This window comes from Cydia strobilella, chromosome 5, assembly GCF_947568885.1.
Source record: "Cydia strobilella chromosome 5, ilCydStro3.1, whole genome shotgun sequence".
Lineage (NCBI taxonomy): Eukaryota > Metazoa > Arthropoda > Insecta > Lepidoptera > Tortricidae > Cydia > Cydia strobilella.
The window spans coordinates 8,137,851-8,157,263 of record NC_086045.1 but is presented as its reverse complement, the minus strand read 5'-3'; the positions used below and the strand labels follow the sequence as shown (position 1 = coordinate 8,157,263).

Genomic DNA, 19,413 nt, shown 5'->3' with positions numbered 1-19,413 from the left:
AGCGTGTAGAGGTAACACACAGACAGACAGACAGACTTTCGCATTTATAATATTAGTATGGATAAGAAGTTAATAGTTAGAAGAGGCTGTTATGTTACAACTTAAGGTTTTTATTGCTACTTGGAGAATATTGCAATTTAGGAAATGTATAAGTATTATATATATAGGACTTAAGGATAAGTATGTATTAATAAGCAAACTGTGATATTGTGAACTACCTATTTTGCTATACACTTTTCAGGGTCCATGTATTTAACATCTGTACTAGTATGCAAATAAAGTTCTCTTTCTCTCTATCTATACCAAGTACTCTGCCCTGGAACCAATGTATGACTTCAGGACTTCATACCATTTGTGGAGGAGACTGCAGGATCTTGGGGTGCGGAAGCTATGGAGTTTTTCTAAGATTCTAAAGGGACTACCTAATCTAATAAGTATCTACATAGAAATAGGTAGATATACGTACCTATTTAAAAAAAAAAATATTATTCATGTTAGATATTTCATTTTACCAATTGCAAAAAAAAAACTACGAATCACGAGAACTTCAAATGTTTGAAAAACACGCGGTATGAATAAGATGGCCGTAACTTCAGTACGACGTAAACAGTAGCGCCCTCTACATACATTACTAGGAGTGAGTAGTTACTAAGCTAGACTTAAAAAATACAGTTCAAAATAGATGCCACTACTAGCGAGTGTATTATAGAAATATTTTACTAGTTTATTTACATTAATTTTTAGTGATCATAGATGACATTTGTTTATAGAACATGTCGTTTTTTAACTTAGCTTAAACTACTCGATGACGTAAGATCGCGCGACTATGTTCATGCGTTTTGATTGGTCGAACAGAATCAGCAGATGTCAAGTCAAGTATGTAAACATACGAGACAGGATATTTTGGGGATTGTAAAATCAAAATAATTATTTTGGATGGTGTGATAAACAATTACAATAATGGAGCAAGACGAACCTTTTATGAATTCAGATGTCTTCAATGTGAACGATATTGCAGAGATAGAAGGTAGATAGTGAAGAACTTGTTGGTGTAATTGTCTGAATCATCAACACTACTGACCAATTTGTTTATTTCAGATTTTCTGAGCAATTGCGATGAAGTTTTCATGAAAAAATTAGAAGAAGAGTTAGCTCTTGGAGACAATGATACCGGTCTGTTAAGTATAGATACGAAAGTGAAGTCTGAAAATGCGCCACAACCTCAAGTGTCACCGTACTTTAACAATTACAGTGGCAATCCCTTAGTTTCTCAGAACGCGCACAAAGTTAAGTCACAACAGCTACCAAAAGTGACTCCTCTGCCGGTGACGCCTCAAGGGTCACCACAGATAAAGAGTAGTCCAGTTCGGGGAGTATATGATAGAGATGAAGGGTACAAGTTGCGTCATACGGAAGGTTTGCCGTTACCCGACGTTACTCAGCAGACGCAGCCCCGGCCCGCTGCGAAACCGCCCATGATCGTCCAGCAAGTTGTCCAAAGTCCAGTTTACCTAAACCTAGCTCCTGGAACATTACAACCCCTGCCTGATGGTAGAAGCTCTCTGTTACAACTCGATGGAGTCACACAAGTCAAACCACCTAAAAATATGCCGCCTAATCAGCCTTTATTAATAAAGAATAATACTAAAGGCATGACACCTGTAATAATTACTAGTACAGATGCTAATTTCTCTCCAGTAATTTTTCAGTCAAATATAATTAATCCAGAGACACAGACTTTGATGTACACCACTGCACCAGTACAAGGTTTGTCTGAAGTGAATATTTGTTTAAATAATGAAGACAATAATAATGAATCTTTAACATCATATCTGAACCTTTTCCCATGTTTAAAAGGGAGTAATGTGAAAGTAATTTTAGTCTATTTAATTTAAAAGTAGTAAATCCTTAAAATATTGTAAATTTTCTTACATTGTTTTCTGTTTAGGTTACAAATGAAAAGTAATTTATATTTTCAGGAACATCGCAGAATGTTATAACAAATCCGAAAGCCGGTCCAGATAGACCAATTCAAACATTTTTCACAACCAGCAACACTCCCACTCTCTTAACAACTGGTATTCCTGTAGTTTTGGAGGGGGACAAGATAGCACTCAGCCAAGCACCACACACCGGCCCTCCTATAGTAAAGGAAGTGAAGAGGAGTGCTCATAATGCTATTGAGAGGCGTTACCGAACCAGCATCAATGATAGAATTGTGGAACTAAAAAATATGCTTGTTGGGGAAGAGGCTAAGGTGAATTACATGTTCTTGCTTTCATAAAATATAATACAGTTGCTTATCTCAGACATAGTTTTATGTTGATTGAGCACCCACTGGTTCCAACATAATGACTAGACTTACAAAATGTATTCAAAGTTTTCGCCCATTTAACTGACAAATGATTTGATTCACTGGCATTTTGTTTATAACTTGTTTGTGTTCTTGTTGACATCTTTTAGTACAGAGGGCCTGCATCACTCACTCCATGATTCTCAGTTCCCAACAGTGCTCCTAGCGACATACTTTTATGAGTATGTTCCTTCTCAACAGTGCCGCAACAAACTGATCAATAATTTAAAATTTTCTATTACTTAATTGTCTCTGGGTAACTAAGATTTACTAAACTGAAATATTAATTAATTTTCAGTTGAACAAATCGGCTATATTAAGAAAAACAATAGACTACATAAAGTACCTTCAAAATCAGAACAACAGGTTGAAACAGGAGAACATGGCCCTGAAACTGGCTTGCCACAGGTCCGGAGTCAAAGACCCCATACCGGAGGGGAACTACACTCCCCCACACAGCGATATCTCCTCACCATATCATTCACCACATGGAATTGACAGTGATTCACCATCATCACCCGAGTATAAGGTAATTCTTTTAAATATTACTGGTAAGGTGCTTAGGCTATATAAGTATGAGATCTGAGTATTGATTAACTTAGAATTGATGCAAAATCATTCAGTTTTAATATTCATTGTTGATTTTAGACTGATTGTAGATTTTAGTTCAGATTTTAGTTTAATCTCTTCTGATATAAATATCGTAATTTATACAGATGATGTAGATAGATTTAATAAGGATTATTAAAAACTTGTTAATTACAGGTGGAAGAAAAGTACTCCAAAATTGTTATGGGCATGGGAGATCACTCTCGCTTGGCACTTTGTGCTTTCATGGTGGGAATTATAGCGTTTAATCCCTTCAGTTCCTTCTTTGGAGGCTTAATGTCTGAATCCCCAACCACTGGAGACTTATCAGCGAGGAATCAAAGGAGAATATTGTCTGAAGATGATATCAGTAAGTAGAAAAAAACCTACCAAAAAAAACAAACAAGTGTTTTATGGCTGCCAGTTCCAATTCAGTCATCAATTTACTCATATAGACTTATACTAATTCAAACTTTGGATAGGCATTGTTTAATTACAAACTCTCAGAGCAAACTCATGACGTTTTCTGATCTTGGTTGGCAATGTTGGCATACTTTTGATAGTTGAGTGCTTGAGTGGTATATTTGGGTTTCCTTTTATGCAATTGATCCTCTCTCTCTTTACAGTCAAAACATGGGGAGTTAGAGTTTTTTTCCTAAGGATGACTACATACAGCTAATGCTGTTTCCCTTTGCAAGTCTTTGGGAAAGATTTACTTGTACCATTCTTAGGAGTGTTTGGTACACTAGCATGTTGCTATGATAAATGATGCAAAGATTGGAAGGACTAGTCCTATCTTACAACTTTAAAAAAAAAGTTTCTATTCAGGTATGGGAACTTGGGGAGTGGTGCTGTCGGACGCTTAGTCTGCTAAGATCTTTGCGAAATTTTATTTCTTCCTGTCAGCACTACGCGTTGTGGTGTTAAATCAGTCAATAGGGAATATTACGCAAAACTCTGCGAGGGCGTCACTAGCACAATCACAGGGCCTACCACTAAACACGAAATTCGAAAGTTCGGTTTCTGCCTCTCTATCACTCTTGCATATTCGATCGATAGAGGCAGATAACGAAATTTCGATTTACGCGTTTCGCGGTAGGCCACCTGTAAACAAACCGCCTTGATACATCAATGTCTTAGTGAAAACTTGTCAAAAAACTGTTTAAGGCATAGTATGTATAAGCTACTCTATGGTTTATGATGTGCACTAGTGCTGCACTCTGGCGGCAGAACATTGCAGTAATACTCCCTATTCTTGGCTGTAAATAGTAGAGTATTAAGCAAAACTCGGACGCACACCCTGCTCAAAGAATTTGGCCCAAAACTTGCCAAATTCTTTATTTCGTTCATCCTCATTCAAATAAAGTCAAATTTAATTTATTTTACCTTAACATTTAACTTGTATAAATTGTTTTAGGCTACAGTGGTGTATCTTGGAGTGCATGGATATTGAATATGATCCTTGTTTACTTAATAAACATCGTGATTCTTGGAGGGTGTCTCATAAAACTTCTCGTTTACGGGGACTCCGTACCGAAATCTCAATCAAAGGAGGCTGGACTGTTCTACCAACACAAACGTCAAGCGGATAACTTTATTATGAAGGTATATTCATAAAACGTTGTAATTTAAGATTTTTTATGGCTAACGTAATAGCTAATATGTAAATATTCGTACAGATAAGTCACAAGAACCTCGCCGCCACCATACAATCGAAGTTACGCTTCACTCTAAAATGACATGCTGAAATATGTAGTGTAATTTTGCATGAACATTCAAATAAGGTATATAATATCAGTTTTCGTCGCTAGATATTGTAACACAAAGAAAATTGAGTGAGTAGAAGTTACACATACATACATACAAAACTTCTAGTAGTTAATATATACGTGTATAACATGTATCATGTTACTTAATGTCCATTTCATGTTTCATGATATTTCAGTATGTATGTTTTTGGCGGCGAATTCTTGTGACTTTAAGAGGAAAGGGGACGCCGCTTCTCCATACAAACGTAGTCCCAATTTTCCACTCTGAATATTGACATTATGAAAAATATTTTTACATAGTTTGATGTATATTAACCACAGCTACGTTTGACGTTTTTTAATTTTTTGATATGTAATTGTAAAAATTAGGTGCGAGAGACAGATTTCATACACATTTGTAAATGCTCCTCTCTTATAACAATTAAAAATTCGAAAAAAAATCAAACGTAGGGGCATAGCTGTGGTGAAGATACAACAAATTATGTCAAAATATTTTCAATAATGTTAATATACAGAGGAAAATGAGGACTACGTTTGTACGAAAAGGCGATTTCGCACGGGTCCTCCACTTTCGCCTTAAACCGGTTACTGTACCATGAAATTATATCATATTTCAGAACGACGTCTCAAACGCTAGACTGGAGTTGCACCGCGCGCTGGCCGTGTGCGGCAAGAGCGTGCAGGCCGGGGGGCAGGGCCGCGCCAGCTACCCCGCGCTGGCCGCCGCCGTGCTGCGCCAGCTGCTGCAGCGCCTGCCCTTCGGCGGCTTGTTGGCGCGCCGCGCGGGCGACCTCTGGCAAGACAGGTAGGTGCACAGGTATAACGGCAACTGTGCAAGCCGGTCGACAGGGCTATACCTCGGTACACTTGCGTTGGTTGGAAAAATGGCTTACAAAAGTATCACATTCCGGACTATTATTTTACAAGTACATATGTATTTAGAAAACACGTGGTAAGTCCAGGGTTCATATCATATCTGGCATCTGGCATATGTCAGAGCCAGACTCAATGATATCATTCAGAGAGACTAAAGGTAATATATATAAACCTTACGTTAAGACCATTAGGGTCGATTCTTAGTTTTATTCTTGTATTTAATTTTAGTTCACATGCAAATGCAATTGTTTATTGTTGAACATTATCTTAAGTGCTTGCTTATTGCGTTATTTGTAAATAATTACTTTAAGTTAGCTATTTATAAGCGAAATTTCTGTAATTTCTTAGACAATAAAATTTCTTTAAACCGAATATTCGGATGGGTACCGTAGCTGCTTTACTGTGACGATATTACCATACCAAAAATCACTCGCGTTTCCAAGTGTGAACGTCACGTCCGTACACGCATCATGCGTCACAGTGTGAGTAAGTTGCTTAAAAATAGTACTGAGAGCAAACCAGAAGTCCGCCAGATTTCTGTCGCGGGGCGAGGTAATTCGAGTCAGGGCGGGGCGGTGCGTGGCCGTTCTGTATGATAATACTATTACTTATTCTGTGATATTACTGCTGCGGTGTGGACGCGGCCGCTGTACTCGTAACTGTCAGTCTGTCAATGTCCTTCATTAAATGAGTGACGTTCGCCGTTGCATTACTGTCACGATTCACGATTCGAACGTTCAATCCGTCTTTCAATTCATCTAGGCAATTGACAGTGACAACGCCCGCGTCAAGGCCGCATCACTAATGCCGCCACAGATCCAAGCTGCTGCAGATACCGAGATCCGAACGTCACCTTAAATAATATTATTTAGTTGTGGTCGCTCCCTGTAATTCGTAGGCGCCCGCGGGAGTCTGTTTTTGTGCGTACGTACCTACATGCAGATACGCTGGATGAGCGTGACCATCAACAAAATGCGTTTTCGTGTTAAAAACAATACAAATTGTTTGAACTCTATCTGATGTAAACATTTTTTCTCAGCCCTGCCAGAAGAGCCACGCAGCAATGGGCCGGCGAAGTATCCAGTGTGTCCCACCGGCTCGCGCAGTTAGAAATGGTCTCCCAGCATAGCGGGCGCAGCGAGCGCGTACTGTTAGCCCTGCAGGCCGTCAACTTAGCCGAGGTAGCGGGCAACCGGCGCCTGCTGGCCGACACCTACGTCACGGCCGCGCTCGTCTTCAAGGACCACATGCCGAGGATCGGCCAATGGCTGTGCGGGTGAGTTGAGAGAGACTAATGTCCTGGTCTGCAGGCCGTGAACCTGCCCGAGGTGGCGGGCCACCGGCGCCTGCTGGCCGATACTTACGTCACTCACACGATCGTCTTCAAGGACCACATGTGGAAAATCGGCCATTGACTGTGCAAGTGAGTGATGACGATGAAAGAGACAGACACACAACAGTGATCGCCGAGCCGAGAGAATAATGAGATTAATAGGTTTCGGTCTCAGCTTGACTGTATACAGCGTAGGGCGTTACGCGATCCAGAGACCAAAGCCTTGCAAACTGCTTAGCCAGCAGCCGCTCTGACGCTTGTCACACTAAAACCAGGACCTTATTATAGTGCCGACATAAAATAGTAGAAGTTGAATAAAATGTAACAAAAAAAAATTCTATACAAAATTGTTACCATGTTTAAGCATTTTATTTCAAAATTGAAGTACGTAGTTACGTAGTAAGTGGCGCCCTCAATAATTTTCTAAAAATTTCTTGTCGGACTATAAGTAAACAAGAATTGTAAAGTTTAAGAAAAAATCGTATTTCCCATTTGACAGTTTACATCATCACCTCTTGTGAATTCACCTATGCGGCTCCGTATTTTACGCGGCAGCTGTGGCTGTCAAAATTGACGTTTGTTAACCCATGACGCCATACAGCGTCATTTTCTTTAGGTGTCATACTTGAGACAGGTTTTTCTTCGCTTACAAATCTTCTACAATAAAGAACTATCAAAACCAACTAAAATGTTATGTTAATTTTACTGTTTAACTCGCGTGTTTTTAGTCACTCGCGCGACATGTTTTGGAGAGCCTAGGTCTCCATTTTCAAGCACTTACAATGCATGAGCGAGTAGCGTTCACGATGGGCACGAGTCGCGTACTACACTCACGACAGTTTAAATTCAACTAAAATGTTGGTTTTTTTTTCAGATACTACCTCCGCCTGTGCGCGTGCGTGTGCACAGACTCGTGCGTGACGGTGCCGGTGCGGCTGCGCTGGGTGGGCACGGCGCGGGGGCAGCGGTTCCTGCGCTCGCGGCGCTGGAGCTACGAACAGCAGAGCTGCCTGTTCAGCCGCACCACGGCCCGCGCGGACCCGCTCGCGCCCGCTATGAGAGTTAGTACAGAATACCTTCCCTTATGCGCGTGCGTGTGCACGGGCTCTTGCCTGACGGTGCCGGTGCGGCTGCGCTGCGCTGGGCGGGCACGGCTCGCGGCGCACCACGGCCCGCGCGGACCCGTTATGAGAGTTAGGGTCGGTTGCACCAACTGTTTGTGATCGTTAAAGAGTTAATTTCATTGTATGGAAAGTTTCATAGTAAGCCGCCGCGGCGCGCCGGTTGACGTTGATCAGTCTGTCAAGTGCGGATGGTGCAACTGGCCCTTAGTGTATCAAAGACACCAAAAAAGTAATGTTGAAGAGTTTTCTTCTTATTAAGGTTCGATTCCGAATATCGAGTTAAAAAAGGACTAGTGATAAAATCATATTACAGAGGAATTACATAAGCACGTAAATTACCATTCGTATGGCTTACTTCGTAAGTTTACAGAGATGTTGAGAAAGTATATACCTACCTCATTACGAGATATAATATAGATGATGTAACTGAAAAAAATGCATTTGTTGCATATGCTATTTTTTTAAACAAATTTTCGATATATGAAAGGGTAAAAATTGTACTAGATTACCGAGGGAACTTTGAGGTTAAATGTTCAAAGTAAGGAAACCTCCATGCTCTTTTTTTTTCCTTTCAAAGTACAAGTTTTTGTTTAAACAGCACAGAACAGCAGGGGAACTACACTCCGTCTATAAAGATTGAGTTCCTCCATAAGTGAATGTTTAAATTTTAAATCGCTCGTGTTGCAGGCTTACCACCTCGAGCTGCTACAGAAGAGTCTCCAGACGCTGTTGATCGCGGACGAGCGCAGCAACACGCGAGACGTGTTGGAACTCGTCAAACTGATCACGGACGACGTGTCCACCGACGCGCCGCAGCATACAGGTAACTGACCACCCTGTTTGTAGAAAATGTTATGTAAATTATTTATGTAAGTATTTTTTTTGCAATGGACCACCGTTTACGAGATATTTAGGAAAAACAAAAAAAAGTGACCTGTGTGAATTGATTGTAATTAACTTTTTTCTTTTAATATCGTTTTAATTATTGATGATTTTTGTAGAAAATTTTATGCAGATTATTTATTTATCAGAACCTTTTCTACTTCGCCTCCGTTTACGAGTTATTTACGAAATACTAAAAAAGGACTTTAAAATTGATACTTAATAATTAACTTTCTCGCTTTAATCTTTTTAAAATATTGATACTAGCTAAAAGTGTACCACATGTTTCTTGTAGGAAAATGGAAATTTTATGTAAACTATTTTTGTATAAGATTTCTTTTGCTATACAAATTACACATTACGTTTACAATTTTATTATTTATTTATTTATTTAGAACACAAACAGTCATAATATGCATGTTACATATGTTGTACACAATGTACAAAAATTGAGATGCGACGCAACGGACCTGGAGGTTCATAAAAACAATATTAATAAAATATAAATTAGGTAATAACAACGTAGTAGTTTAAGAATACATAACTTACAAACAGAATTACTAAGAGTTTACGTCTTACTAGCAAATTATTTACGAAAAACTGAAAAAGAAGGAACCTTAGAATTGATTATAATTAACATTCCCTCTTTAATATCTTTTTAAATATGAATCCTAGCGTAAAGTGTGCATAATCTATTTTGTAGAAAATTTTGTGTAGATTATTTACGTTCCAGAGCATTCTTGATAAAAAATAACAGGATTGATTTTAATTAACTTTCTCGCTTTAATATTTTTAAATATTGATCCTAGCGAAAAAGTGTACGAAATCTTTCTTGTAGGCAGTTTTATGTAGATTATTTATGTAAAACTAAAAAAGGGACCGGAAGGGAAGGGAACTAACCCCCCTCCTACCCGTTAGCTTCACCGTTGAATGTTTGTTACCCGTTGGATGTTTCAGGCACCTATTTTTTTTTTTGGTACATGGAAAACCAACAGCGCTATATATATCCAGAAACTATAATAAAATTACAAAGCCAATTGTAGGTTTTCACTTATACTTATCTACAACTATGCCAAAATTCGCTTACACACGAATTATTTCCCCTGAATGGCAATTTTTGGTATCTTCAGAATCGTCTTAACGAGGCTTTACTATATTTCGTATTAATAGAATTTTGACAAAATTGAAATTCTCTACCACTCCTAATACCTGTTCCACGTGCCAGGATGCTGGGACCCGGTAATGGAGTGGTGGGCGAACATAGTGGGCGTGGCCGCGACGTGGCTGCTGGCCGACACGGGCAAGGCGGCCGAGATCGGCGACCGGCTCAACCTGCTACCAGAGTCATTGGCTCGCTGCGAGGATCCTTTGCCTGGGTAAGCTTCATGCTGAAATGAGACGATTTCGTGGCATTGTCTCGTGTTTTAATGGAGTGGTGGGTGAACATAGTGGGCGTGGCCGCGATATGGCTGGTGGCCGACACGGGCAAGGCGGTCGGCTCAACCTGCTGCCACAGTCATTGGCTCGCTGCGAGGTTCCTTTGCCTGGGTAAGCTTCATGCATGTTGAGATGACTCGCGTTTTAAGATGAAAGTTGACGACCTCGCGCAAATAAACGAATTATGAATTATGAAACCCCTTTTCTATACAAACATAGCCTCCAATTTCCTCCTTGGATATTAAATAAATAAATATTATAGGACATTATCACACAAATTGGCTGATAAGGAAAGGTACCCGGACCGTTGGGTACCTCCGGCCCCGATTTGATTTATTTTGATAGAAGTTAGAGTATTTTAAAATGACAGATGTTTTTTTTTAGCTGCCTAATCTAACCTATATTGGTAGAAATTGTCCTCCAAAGTAGATACTGAAAAGTGAATAAAACCTCTAACTTTTGTTTTGTTCAATCAAATTGCTAGTTGAGTCGCTTTTACTTCAAACTCGGATAAATCCATCTGTCAGATTACGCAATTTTGGTATCAGGAAATGGTAATCGGGTATACATAGATATTTGCTGAGAGGGTCGAATGAACCGAGTTTGAAGTTAAGCGACACGGTTATTTACAAACAAAACAAACATTTGACAAGTTCGAATTTCAAAGTTTCTACAGTTAATTAAAAGACGAATATTAAAACACTCACCAGTGACACCACGAAACCCGATCGTGTACAGTACTACAATAAACTGATTCACAAGTGACTAAGAAGATTCGCGTGCACAATTAGATACCGACCGATGTTTATGAAACGACGCTTAGTTTATAGTTGTATAACTATCGTGTGTGTAAACATTCGACCATTGTCCTAGGGCTCTGCACATGGCGTATAAAAGCCGCCGTGGCCTACTGAGCTTGGTACATTGCCGCGATGCAGCGTCGTTGGAGAGAACCGCCGAGACCATACTTAAGGTAATTTTATATTATGTATATCAAATGTTCCGTATTTATAACATTTTACGAGTGTTTAATTATCGACAGCTAGTGCATACGGCTCTGTTCTTTAAGTTTATAAACTCTAATTTCTGTTTTAAAAAGTACAGTCATTGCCGTCATTGGCCCCTATTTTAAACCGACTTCCAAAAAGGAGGAGGTTGTCAATTCGACCGTATTTTTTGTATGTATGTATGTTACCTCATAACTGCTTCATTGGTGAACCGATTTGGAAAATTGTTTTTTTGTTTGAATGTGTATAGTGTAGCAAAAAGTTACCATTGCTGCCTTTATAATTGTATGGCGTGTAACTTACTAGTTTAGTTTAGCAGTGCGTCCATAGAATGGGGTTGGCAACTGTCAAAGGTTTGCATAGATGGCGCCAGCATAGGTTTCCCCAGTCACTAGTTTTGTTCTATGAGATTTGGCTTAAAGGGCATCCAAGCCTTAAAAAAAGACTGACTATTTATTTTATTCTGTTTTTAGGGTTCCGTACCCAAAGGGTAAAAACGGGACACTAATATTACTAAGACTCCGCTGTCCGTCTGTCACCAGGCTGTATCTCATGAACCGTGATAGCTAGACAGTTGAAATTTTCACAGATGATGTATTTCTGTTGCCGCTATAACAGCAAATACTAAAAACAGAATAATATAAATATTTAAATGGGGCTCCCATACAACAAACGTGATTTTTTTGCTGTTCCGTAATTGTACGGAACGGAACCCTTCGTGCGCGAGTCCGACTCGCACTTGGCCGGTTTTTTAGTATTTGCTGTTATAGCGACAACAGAAATACATTATGTGTGAAAATTTCAACTGTCTAGCTGTCACGGTTTATGAGATACAGCCTGGTGACGGACGGATAGACGGACGGACAGCGTAGTCTTAGTAATAGGGTCCAGTTTTTACCCTTTGGGTACGGAACCCTAATTTAGCAACTGAATATTGCAGGTGTGCGACATCGCTGGAGCCCGGCTAGCCGACTCGCTGGCCTACTACTGCTGCCGGAAACCCACTCAACTTATGCTGGTAAGTATTAAAAATATAACTTGAAACTGAATGCTAGAAAGAGATGGCTGCATTTGAAAGTCATACTATACATTTCTGACCACATTTGAATGAAGGAAAGAAAGAAAATACATTTATTTAACGCCACAACATAGTACATAAAAAAAGAATGGCATGCAGACATAAAGAACCCTGTTTAAGAACGTATATTGCTAATACTATTGTTATTAAATTGAGAGCTCACATGTACCTAGGAGGAATCACTGACTTCCGAGTCACAGGCTTGGACCTAGTTCGGGAGGCAGAGACTCAACCCCACTCATAAATGTGTTACAAACCTGTTACATCTGTTTCATATTGTCAAAACTTTATAATGTGAAATGTAATATCCAAGGTTTAAAGCAATAAAGATTTTTATTATTATAATTTACCTATATTTTAAAAAACATTTGGGCGCTAAATAGGATTCCCACTCAGCATAATGCCGCGGCAAACCGTGGCGCTGGTTTTCTGTGGGGACCTGACTTAATCTAAAGTTAATGGCGACACGTACGCCAACGACAGACAAATAAATTAACATTGATATAAAAAACACAAACATTATTAAACATTTGCTTCTTGCGTATATGTGAAAAGTCACGTGATCATTTCCATTTATTTATAGATTTTTTTGCTTTTTGCTGTCAATACAATAAATCAGCTACCGAACGCCCTTGATAAGTTTATATTGTGTTGTGTTTACTTAAGTTATATACATATAGGTGAGGACATAATCTCAAGTATATACTACATTTTTTTAGCTACAGCCAGCATCAATAGTGTGGGATGAAACAACGGACCAAAAGTATCCGCCATCCTGGAATACTCTTTCAAATAAAGACATATGTCTACAGTTCGCATTCAGAAGTACGTACATGTCCCGTTCTTATTGTTCTACATATATAGACATATCTCCTCTTTTGTTTTAGTTATTAAAGAATGTAAATGTTTATGTTATTGAAGTAGATACTTTTGACACGTACTTTGATCCGTTACTTTTGATGCTGACTTTACTATATTGCTTTTATTATTTTACATTATTAGTTCTGTTTATTAATGTCATCATAAACCATAGCGGGTCATCGCTGACTGCCACGGGAGTGCATTGTAGTTGCATTGCACTAGTCCCATCATTTGTGCAATATCACTACAAGGCAACCCTCGCGGTAGTCACACTCATCATTGAAGATTTTGGTGGATTCTGTTTCATTTATTTGTTTGTTAAGTGAAAGGTATGTGTTATACAGATGTTTTTCTGTTGAAATTGTAACTGTTTTGTTATTTATTAAGTTTTGCTACTATTTTTAGACTAATATTAGAAACATTAAACATACTGTAGCCGCCGTGCAGCGTTTTAAATTCTAATTGAACTGATATATTTCTAATTTCTTTATTTGCATTCAACATACTATATACATGAAACTCCTTGGGGTGTGGCAAAAGATAAAATCAAATTAATATTTACAAAACAATCATGTAAATAATTATACCAGTAAAAAAAGTCAAAGTGAAATAGGTCAACAGAAAATAAAAACATGTTTACTATTAAATCTCGGCATCATGATAGACCAACGCCTCTCATGGTATTCACACATAGAGTATGTCAATAATAGAATCCGCAAACTTATCTGGATATTCAAACAATTACGCCACATCGCTTCTAAATCGTTATTAAAGCAGCTTTACACTTCTCTGGCTCAATCAGTCATGTGCTACTGCATTACTGCTTGGGGTGGAGCAGCGAAAACCAAATTCATAGAGGTAGAAAGAGGTCAAAGGAGCCTGATTAAGGTCATGTACTTTAAACCGTACTTATACCCAACAACCGAACTTTATAAAGCTTCCGAACTTCTATCTATGCGAAAACTTTTTATCTTATTAACCACTCTTAAAGTAATATTGTCTTCGGTTACCGCGATAGTTACTCATGAAATAAAACTATGAAAACGGATTATACGGATTGGTGTAGGGTTGGAGCCGGCGTAGTTTTTATCGCGTATATATATATATATCTTTACTTGAAAATAATTGTAGTGTATAACTAGCCTTATGAACCGATTTTGCATGTACAACCAGCCTTAAAGTTTGTTGTCTATGATTGTTCATTATTTTAGTATGTGGGTATTTTTGCACTTAGCAATTTTTCCTCAGTCACCCGTTGACCACGAACGCTGTAAAGAGTTCGAAACGTCGGGATGTATTATAAATTCAATATACGCGATATAATCCGTTTTCATAGTTTTATTTCACTCTTAAAGTACATAAGTCCCTACCATATAACACACAATCATTAAACGGAAGGCGTAATTATAACGTTGCTCCTGTCACTCGCAGTCAATCTCGGTTTGCTATGTACCAATTCAGCAAACTATCACCACATTTGTATAATAGAATAAATAAAAAATTAAACATATATGCTTTACAACAATATAAGTGCAAGAAAGTAGTATCTGAATGGATAAGAACCTTAAATTACAATGACGTAGAAGGACTCCTTCATTAAATATAACTCCACACACACGCACGCACGCACGCACGCACGCACGCACGCACGCACGCACGCACGCACGCACGCACGCACGCACACACACACACACACACACACATAAGTATGTACTTACACAAAATCATGCAATTTCCACTTTTGTTATTTTTAAGCTTCTAATCTTACTTAATATAAGTACTTTTTGTTCATTTATTTTTATTATATGTTACTCGTAACATAACGGATGAGCAGGATCTCCTGCCACAGGTATTGTATACCTACTAGGAGATCTTTACAATTGTAAAATAACCTGTATGTTTTAAAAGAAATAAACATTTTTCATTTTCATTTTTTCATATTAGAGATTAGGAAATAATAAAATTACAATGTCAAATTAATATCAAATGAGTGTCAAATTAGTATATAAAAAATATGGTTTAAAAACATGTCCTCAATATTAGGGGCATTCCACGAGAATGTCCCTTACAAAATGCTTTTGCCTTGTATGGTAGCTAATTCCATCAAATCCGTAAAGCTCGATAATATACTGCCAATTTGTTAGCAAAGTCATGAAATATTGCCAGACCCAATATCATTTTCTCAGCCTTTTCAGAACCATTAGAAAAACGGCGTTTCGTAAGGGACCTTCTCGTGGAATGCACCATTATAATAACAGCCTTTCAGTAAAAAGTTTTGAGGGATTTTTTAAAAACATGGTACTCTCGTATTTCCTTTAATTCGTTTGGTAGTCTATTTTACAAATTTACTGAGAGCCTACAGAGTGTTTAGCCACTTGCAATTTCGGGGAAAAGGTGTTGCAAATGTTTTTTTACGTGTTGCTAAACGAACTTGTCTATCCTTCTCTGTTTCATATAGACTTTTAACAAATGATGTAAGAAGTACGTGTACAAATAAACTAGGTAATGTAAGAATTCGTAGCTTAACAAAAAGTTCTCTACAAGAAACCCACTGAGGGGTAAGTGTCATTGTCCTAATTGCTCTTTTTTGTAAAACAAAAGCTCTATTTATATTTTTTCTAAACCCATTTCCCCAGAATCTAATGCTATATCTGATCATATCTGACCATGATCGCATGTTGCAGCTGATGCAAGTGCTATGCTGCGACTGGGTGCTGGAGGTGCGCGCCGGCGTGTGGGAGGCGACGGTGGCGGACGGCAAGCCGGCGCCGCCCGCGCAGCTGCGCTCCTTCCAGCGCGACCTGCACTCGCTGCGCCGCCTGGAGTGCGACCTGCCCGTGAGTGTCCTCTCTGTTACCTATCGGAGGCGACGATCAACTGCGTTCGAAATTAGTCATGTTTCGCAAGCGGTTTGCTTGCCTTCACTTTACTTACGCATGTTGAAAACTTAACTTTTTTATTGATTTTTCCAATTAGTGACCCGCTAGGCGAGGCGGGTTCTCTGTTCGAAGGCGCTTTTTGTTACAAAGTGGAAAAAGTGAAGAAAAAAAAACTACTATCTGCTACAAGCGTAGCGCTGGTAGCGTACTGCACCTCTTTTCAAAAACAGAAGATCAGGTGTATAAATAAGTGATTTGTCGACAGTGGGTGTCGGGGCGCGTGTTCCTGCAGTCGGCCGTGTGCCGCATGATGGCGGGCGCAGCGCCACGCCGCACGCAGCAGCTGCTGGACGGCAGCCTGCGGCCGCGCCTGCACCGCTCCTCCGTCATCTGCGGGAAGGGTAAGAGTGTAGTACCTCTCACTCTTGCAGTTGGCCGTGGCTGCATCAGATCAGTGCGGGCGCGGTGCCACCTGCGGCCGCCCCTGCACCGCTTCTCCGTCCTCTGAGGGAAGGGTAAGGGTGTAGTACCTCTCACTCTTGCAGCCGGCCGTGTGCCGCATGATGGCGGGCGCGGCACCGCGCCGCACATTCCGTACGTCACGTGGCCTTCGGGTTACTGGCGGCCTTTGCAAACCTTTTTATTTCTTTTACGAGAAAGACAAGATTAAAGCGTTGTTCTTTTATTTCACCGAAGATGATTAATCTAATTTTTAGGGAAAATCTTAATACACTCTCTTTCTTTTAGAGTACCCCGGCGTTGTGAGCGTGCTTGTAGAAAAAAAAACCCCTCTTTCATATCCCCCGTAGTCGTACTTCGTACTTCATATGCAACAAATGGTTTCATTTTCAAAATATTATATTCCCTAATTGTGACAAATGTTGAAATAAATAGAATCTGTAACCTTTTTTTCGAAACACGATATGAGAAGTCATAGCGTTTCCTGTATTAAAAAGAGTTACTTTTGTAAAGTGCCATTGAGGGCATCAAGTACGACTTTGGCCTACAACGACGTGTTTTCGTCCACAGAGCGCGCGCTAGAGGGCGGCGGCGGGTCGGGGTCGCGCGCGGTGGCGCTGTACATGGCGTGCAGGCACCTGCCGCCCGCCGTGCTGGCCGCGCCCGGCGAGCGCGCCGGCATGCTCGCGCAGGTAACTATTGTACTGTACTAGCGACCCGCCCCGGCTTGGCACGGGTAGTTCAAATAATTTACACAAAACCTTTACAAATTATACATATAAATTTTCCTCTTGAATCACTCTATCTATTAAAAAAAACCGCATCAAAATCCGTTGCGTAATTTTAAAGATCTAAGCATACATAGACACAGATGGACAGACAGCGAAAAGAATAGATATATGGAAAGCGACTTTGTTTTATACTATGTAGTGACATGGCGTGCAGGCCGTGCTGGCCGGCGGGCGCGCCGGCAAGTTCGCGCAGGTAACTAATTGTTAAACTCAGACCTGCTAGCGTGAGTTGCGTATGCGACTTCAAGTATGGACTCGCTCGCGCGCAAGAACGCAACTCATGCTAGCCGGTCTGAACTCATACGCTCTAGTGATGCTGGTGGGATTTTACGCGAGGGTCGCGGAACGCACGCTCCGAGCGTGCACCGACTACCATACATTGGTTAAAACAAAAGTAATGTATGGCGACGAGCGTGGCTGTAGCCGAGGCGCTGGTATGCAACCGCGCATGACCATGTGCACTTGACAATAAACTTGACTTAAGTGCACATGATCATGCGCCGCTCCCATACAATCGAAGTTACGCTCTCATTTTAAAACGACAAACGCGAGTAGAAATCTTTGTATGTAAAACTTCTACTCGCTCTAATTTCTTTGTACATAATAGCATGATTTTCAAGTGTTTAATTGTAAAAACACTTTTACAGTACATATGGTGCTACTTTCTTGCACTAGTGCGTAAAGTGCACTTTTTGTGCATATGTCGAAAGTTTAAAGGGCCATATGTACTGTAAAACGTTGTTCGATACACGTGCGAATAGGTAATTCGCAACTCGTGTCGATTTAAAACACTCCCTGCGGTCGTGTTTTAATTTATCGCCACTCGTTTCGAATTTCCTCTTTTCTGCACTTGTATCGAAAATAACTATAGGATAATAATTACTTTTTTAAAGAAATGTGAACACTAGTTGGTGTCTGCCTTTTTCGCTGATTTTGCTCTACGCAGTCTTAATACATTGACTTACATGTATTTTATCGCGTGCATTTACTTGTATTATTTATCACGACGTTTCAAACGTGACATTACGACCGACATACTAATATACGCACGCACGTAAATACGTAGGTATTACGCAGAATAAAGTCCCGTTACTCCCTTACTCTTTAGTTTAAATAATTAACAATAAAATAATTGGTGCAGGCCGCCGCTACGCTCCAGAAGATCGGCCACCGCTCCCGCCTGCCGCACTGCTACCATCTTATGAAGTCCATCAGTACTCTGCCCTCGGCGCCTTGAACAATCGAATACGTGTATACTCTGGCACAGCGACCTTGTCGGTAGAAAAGGCGCCAAAATAAAAATATATAGGCATGAAGAGTTGACTTCCCATGGAAAATTTGAATTTAGCGCCTTTTTCTACTGACAAGTTGGGTGTGTTTCGGTATAACTTTTTATTTAGAATAACTTGACAGTTTTCATAGTTGTTGTGAGCTAGACGTCTTATATTTTCATTAAGCTATGATCATAGCGAAGTACCTACACGGCTACACGTATATTATTTAACCAAAATGATTTAGGTGTAATTTTACAATAAAATTGTATTGAGCTTTATATTTGTTTTTTTTGTTACCTATGTAATATAATATTATAGTATAAAAATAGAGCGTTGGTAGCCTAGCGGTAAAAGCTTGACTTTCAATCCGGACTCCGGAGGTCGCAGATTCAAACGCAGACTTGTATCAATGAGCTTCTCGTAACTAATTTGGCCCTGGAGCCTCCGGGATTGTGCCGTTCGGATGGCAAAAGGCCAGATGGTATTACATTGGTAACCTTGGCAGAAGGGTCGGTGTCTCTTATGGGACATTTGCCCCGTCCCATCTGAGTCACATCATCAGTGCTGCTGGTTCAGCTGCGGAGTATGCGGCTAAACAGAAACATACGAAGTACTCTGCCTTGGAACCAATGGTTGATGACTCATGATAATGGTTCGTTCGATATTAATTATTATTAAATAAATGGTTTGAGAATCTAATAA

The 19,413-nt window shown here is 39.8% G+C and overlaps 1 protein-coding gene across 1 annotated transcript; it reads left to right on the top strand.

The window, feature by feature from the left end:
* The first annotated feature begins 867 nt into the window (after positions 1-867).
* LOC134741405 (sterol regulatory element-binding protein 1) lies at positions 868-18,989 on the top strand. The gene is made up of 17 exons (XM_063674175.1): positions 868-1,027; positions 1,099-1,767; positions 1,980-2,257; positions 2,652-2,882; positions 3,119-3,311; positions 4,359-4,546; positions 5,328-5,515; positions 6,626-6,862; positions 7,794-7,980; positions 8,731-8,866; positions 10,151-10,301; positions 11,236-11,335; positions 12,310-12,387; positions 15,993-16,145; positions 16,453-16,588; positions 17,217-17,338; positions 18,579-18,989. The coding sequence occupies exons 1-17, from the start codon at positions 961-963 to the stop codon at positions 18,672-18,674; spliced, it is 3,210 nt and encodes a 1,069-aa protein (XP_063530245.1). The 5' UTR covers positions 868-960; the 3' UTR covers positions 18,675-18,989.
* Positions 18,990-19,413: the final 424 nt, after the last annotated feature.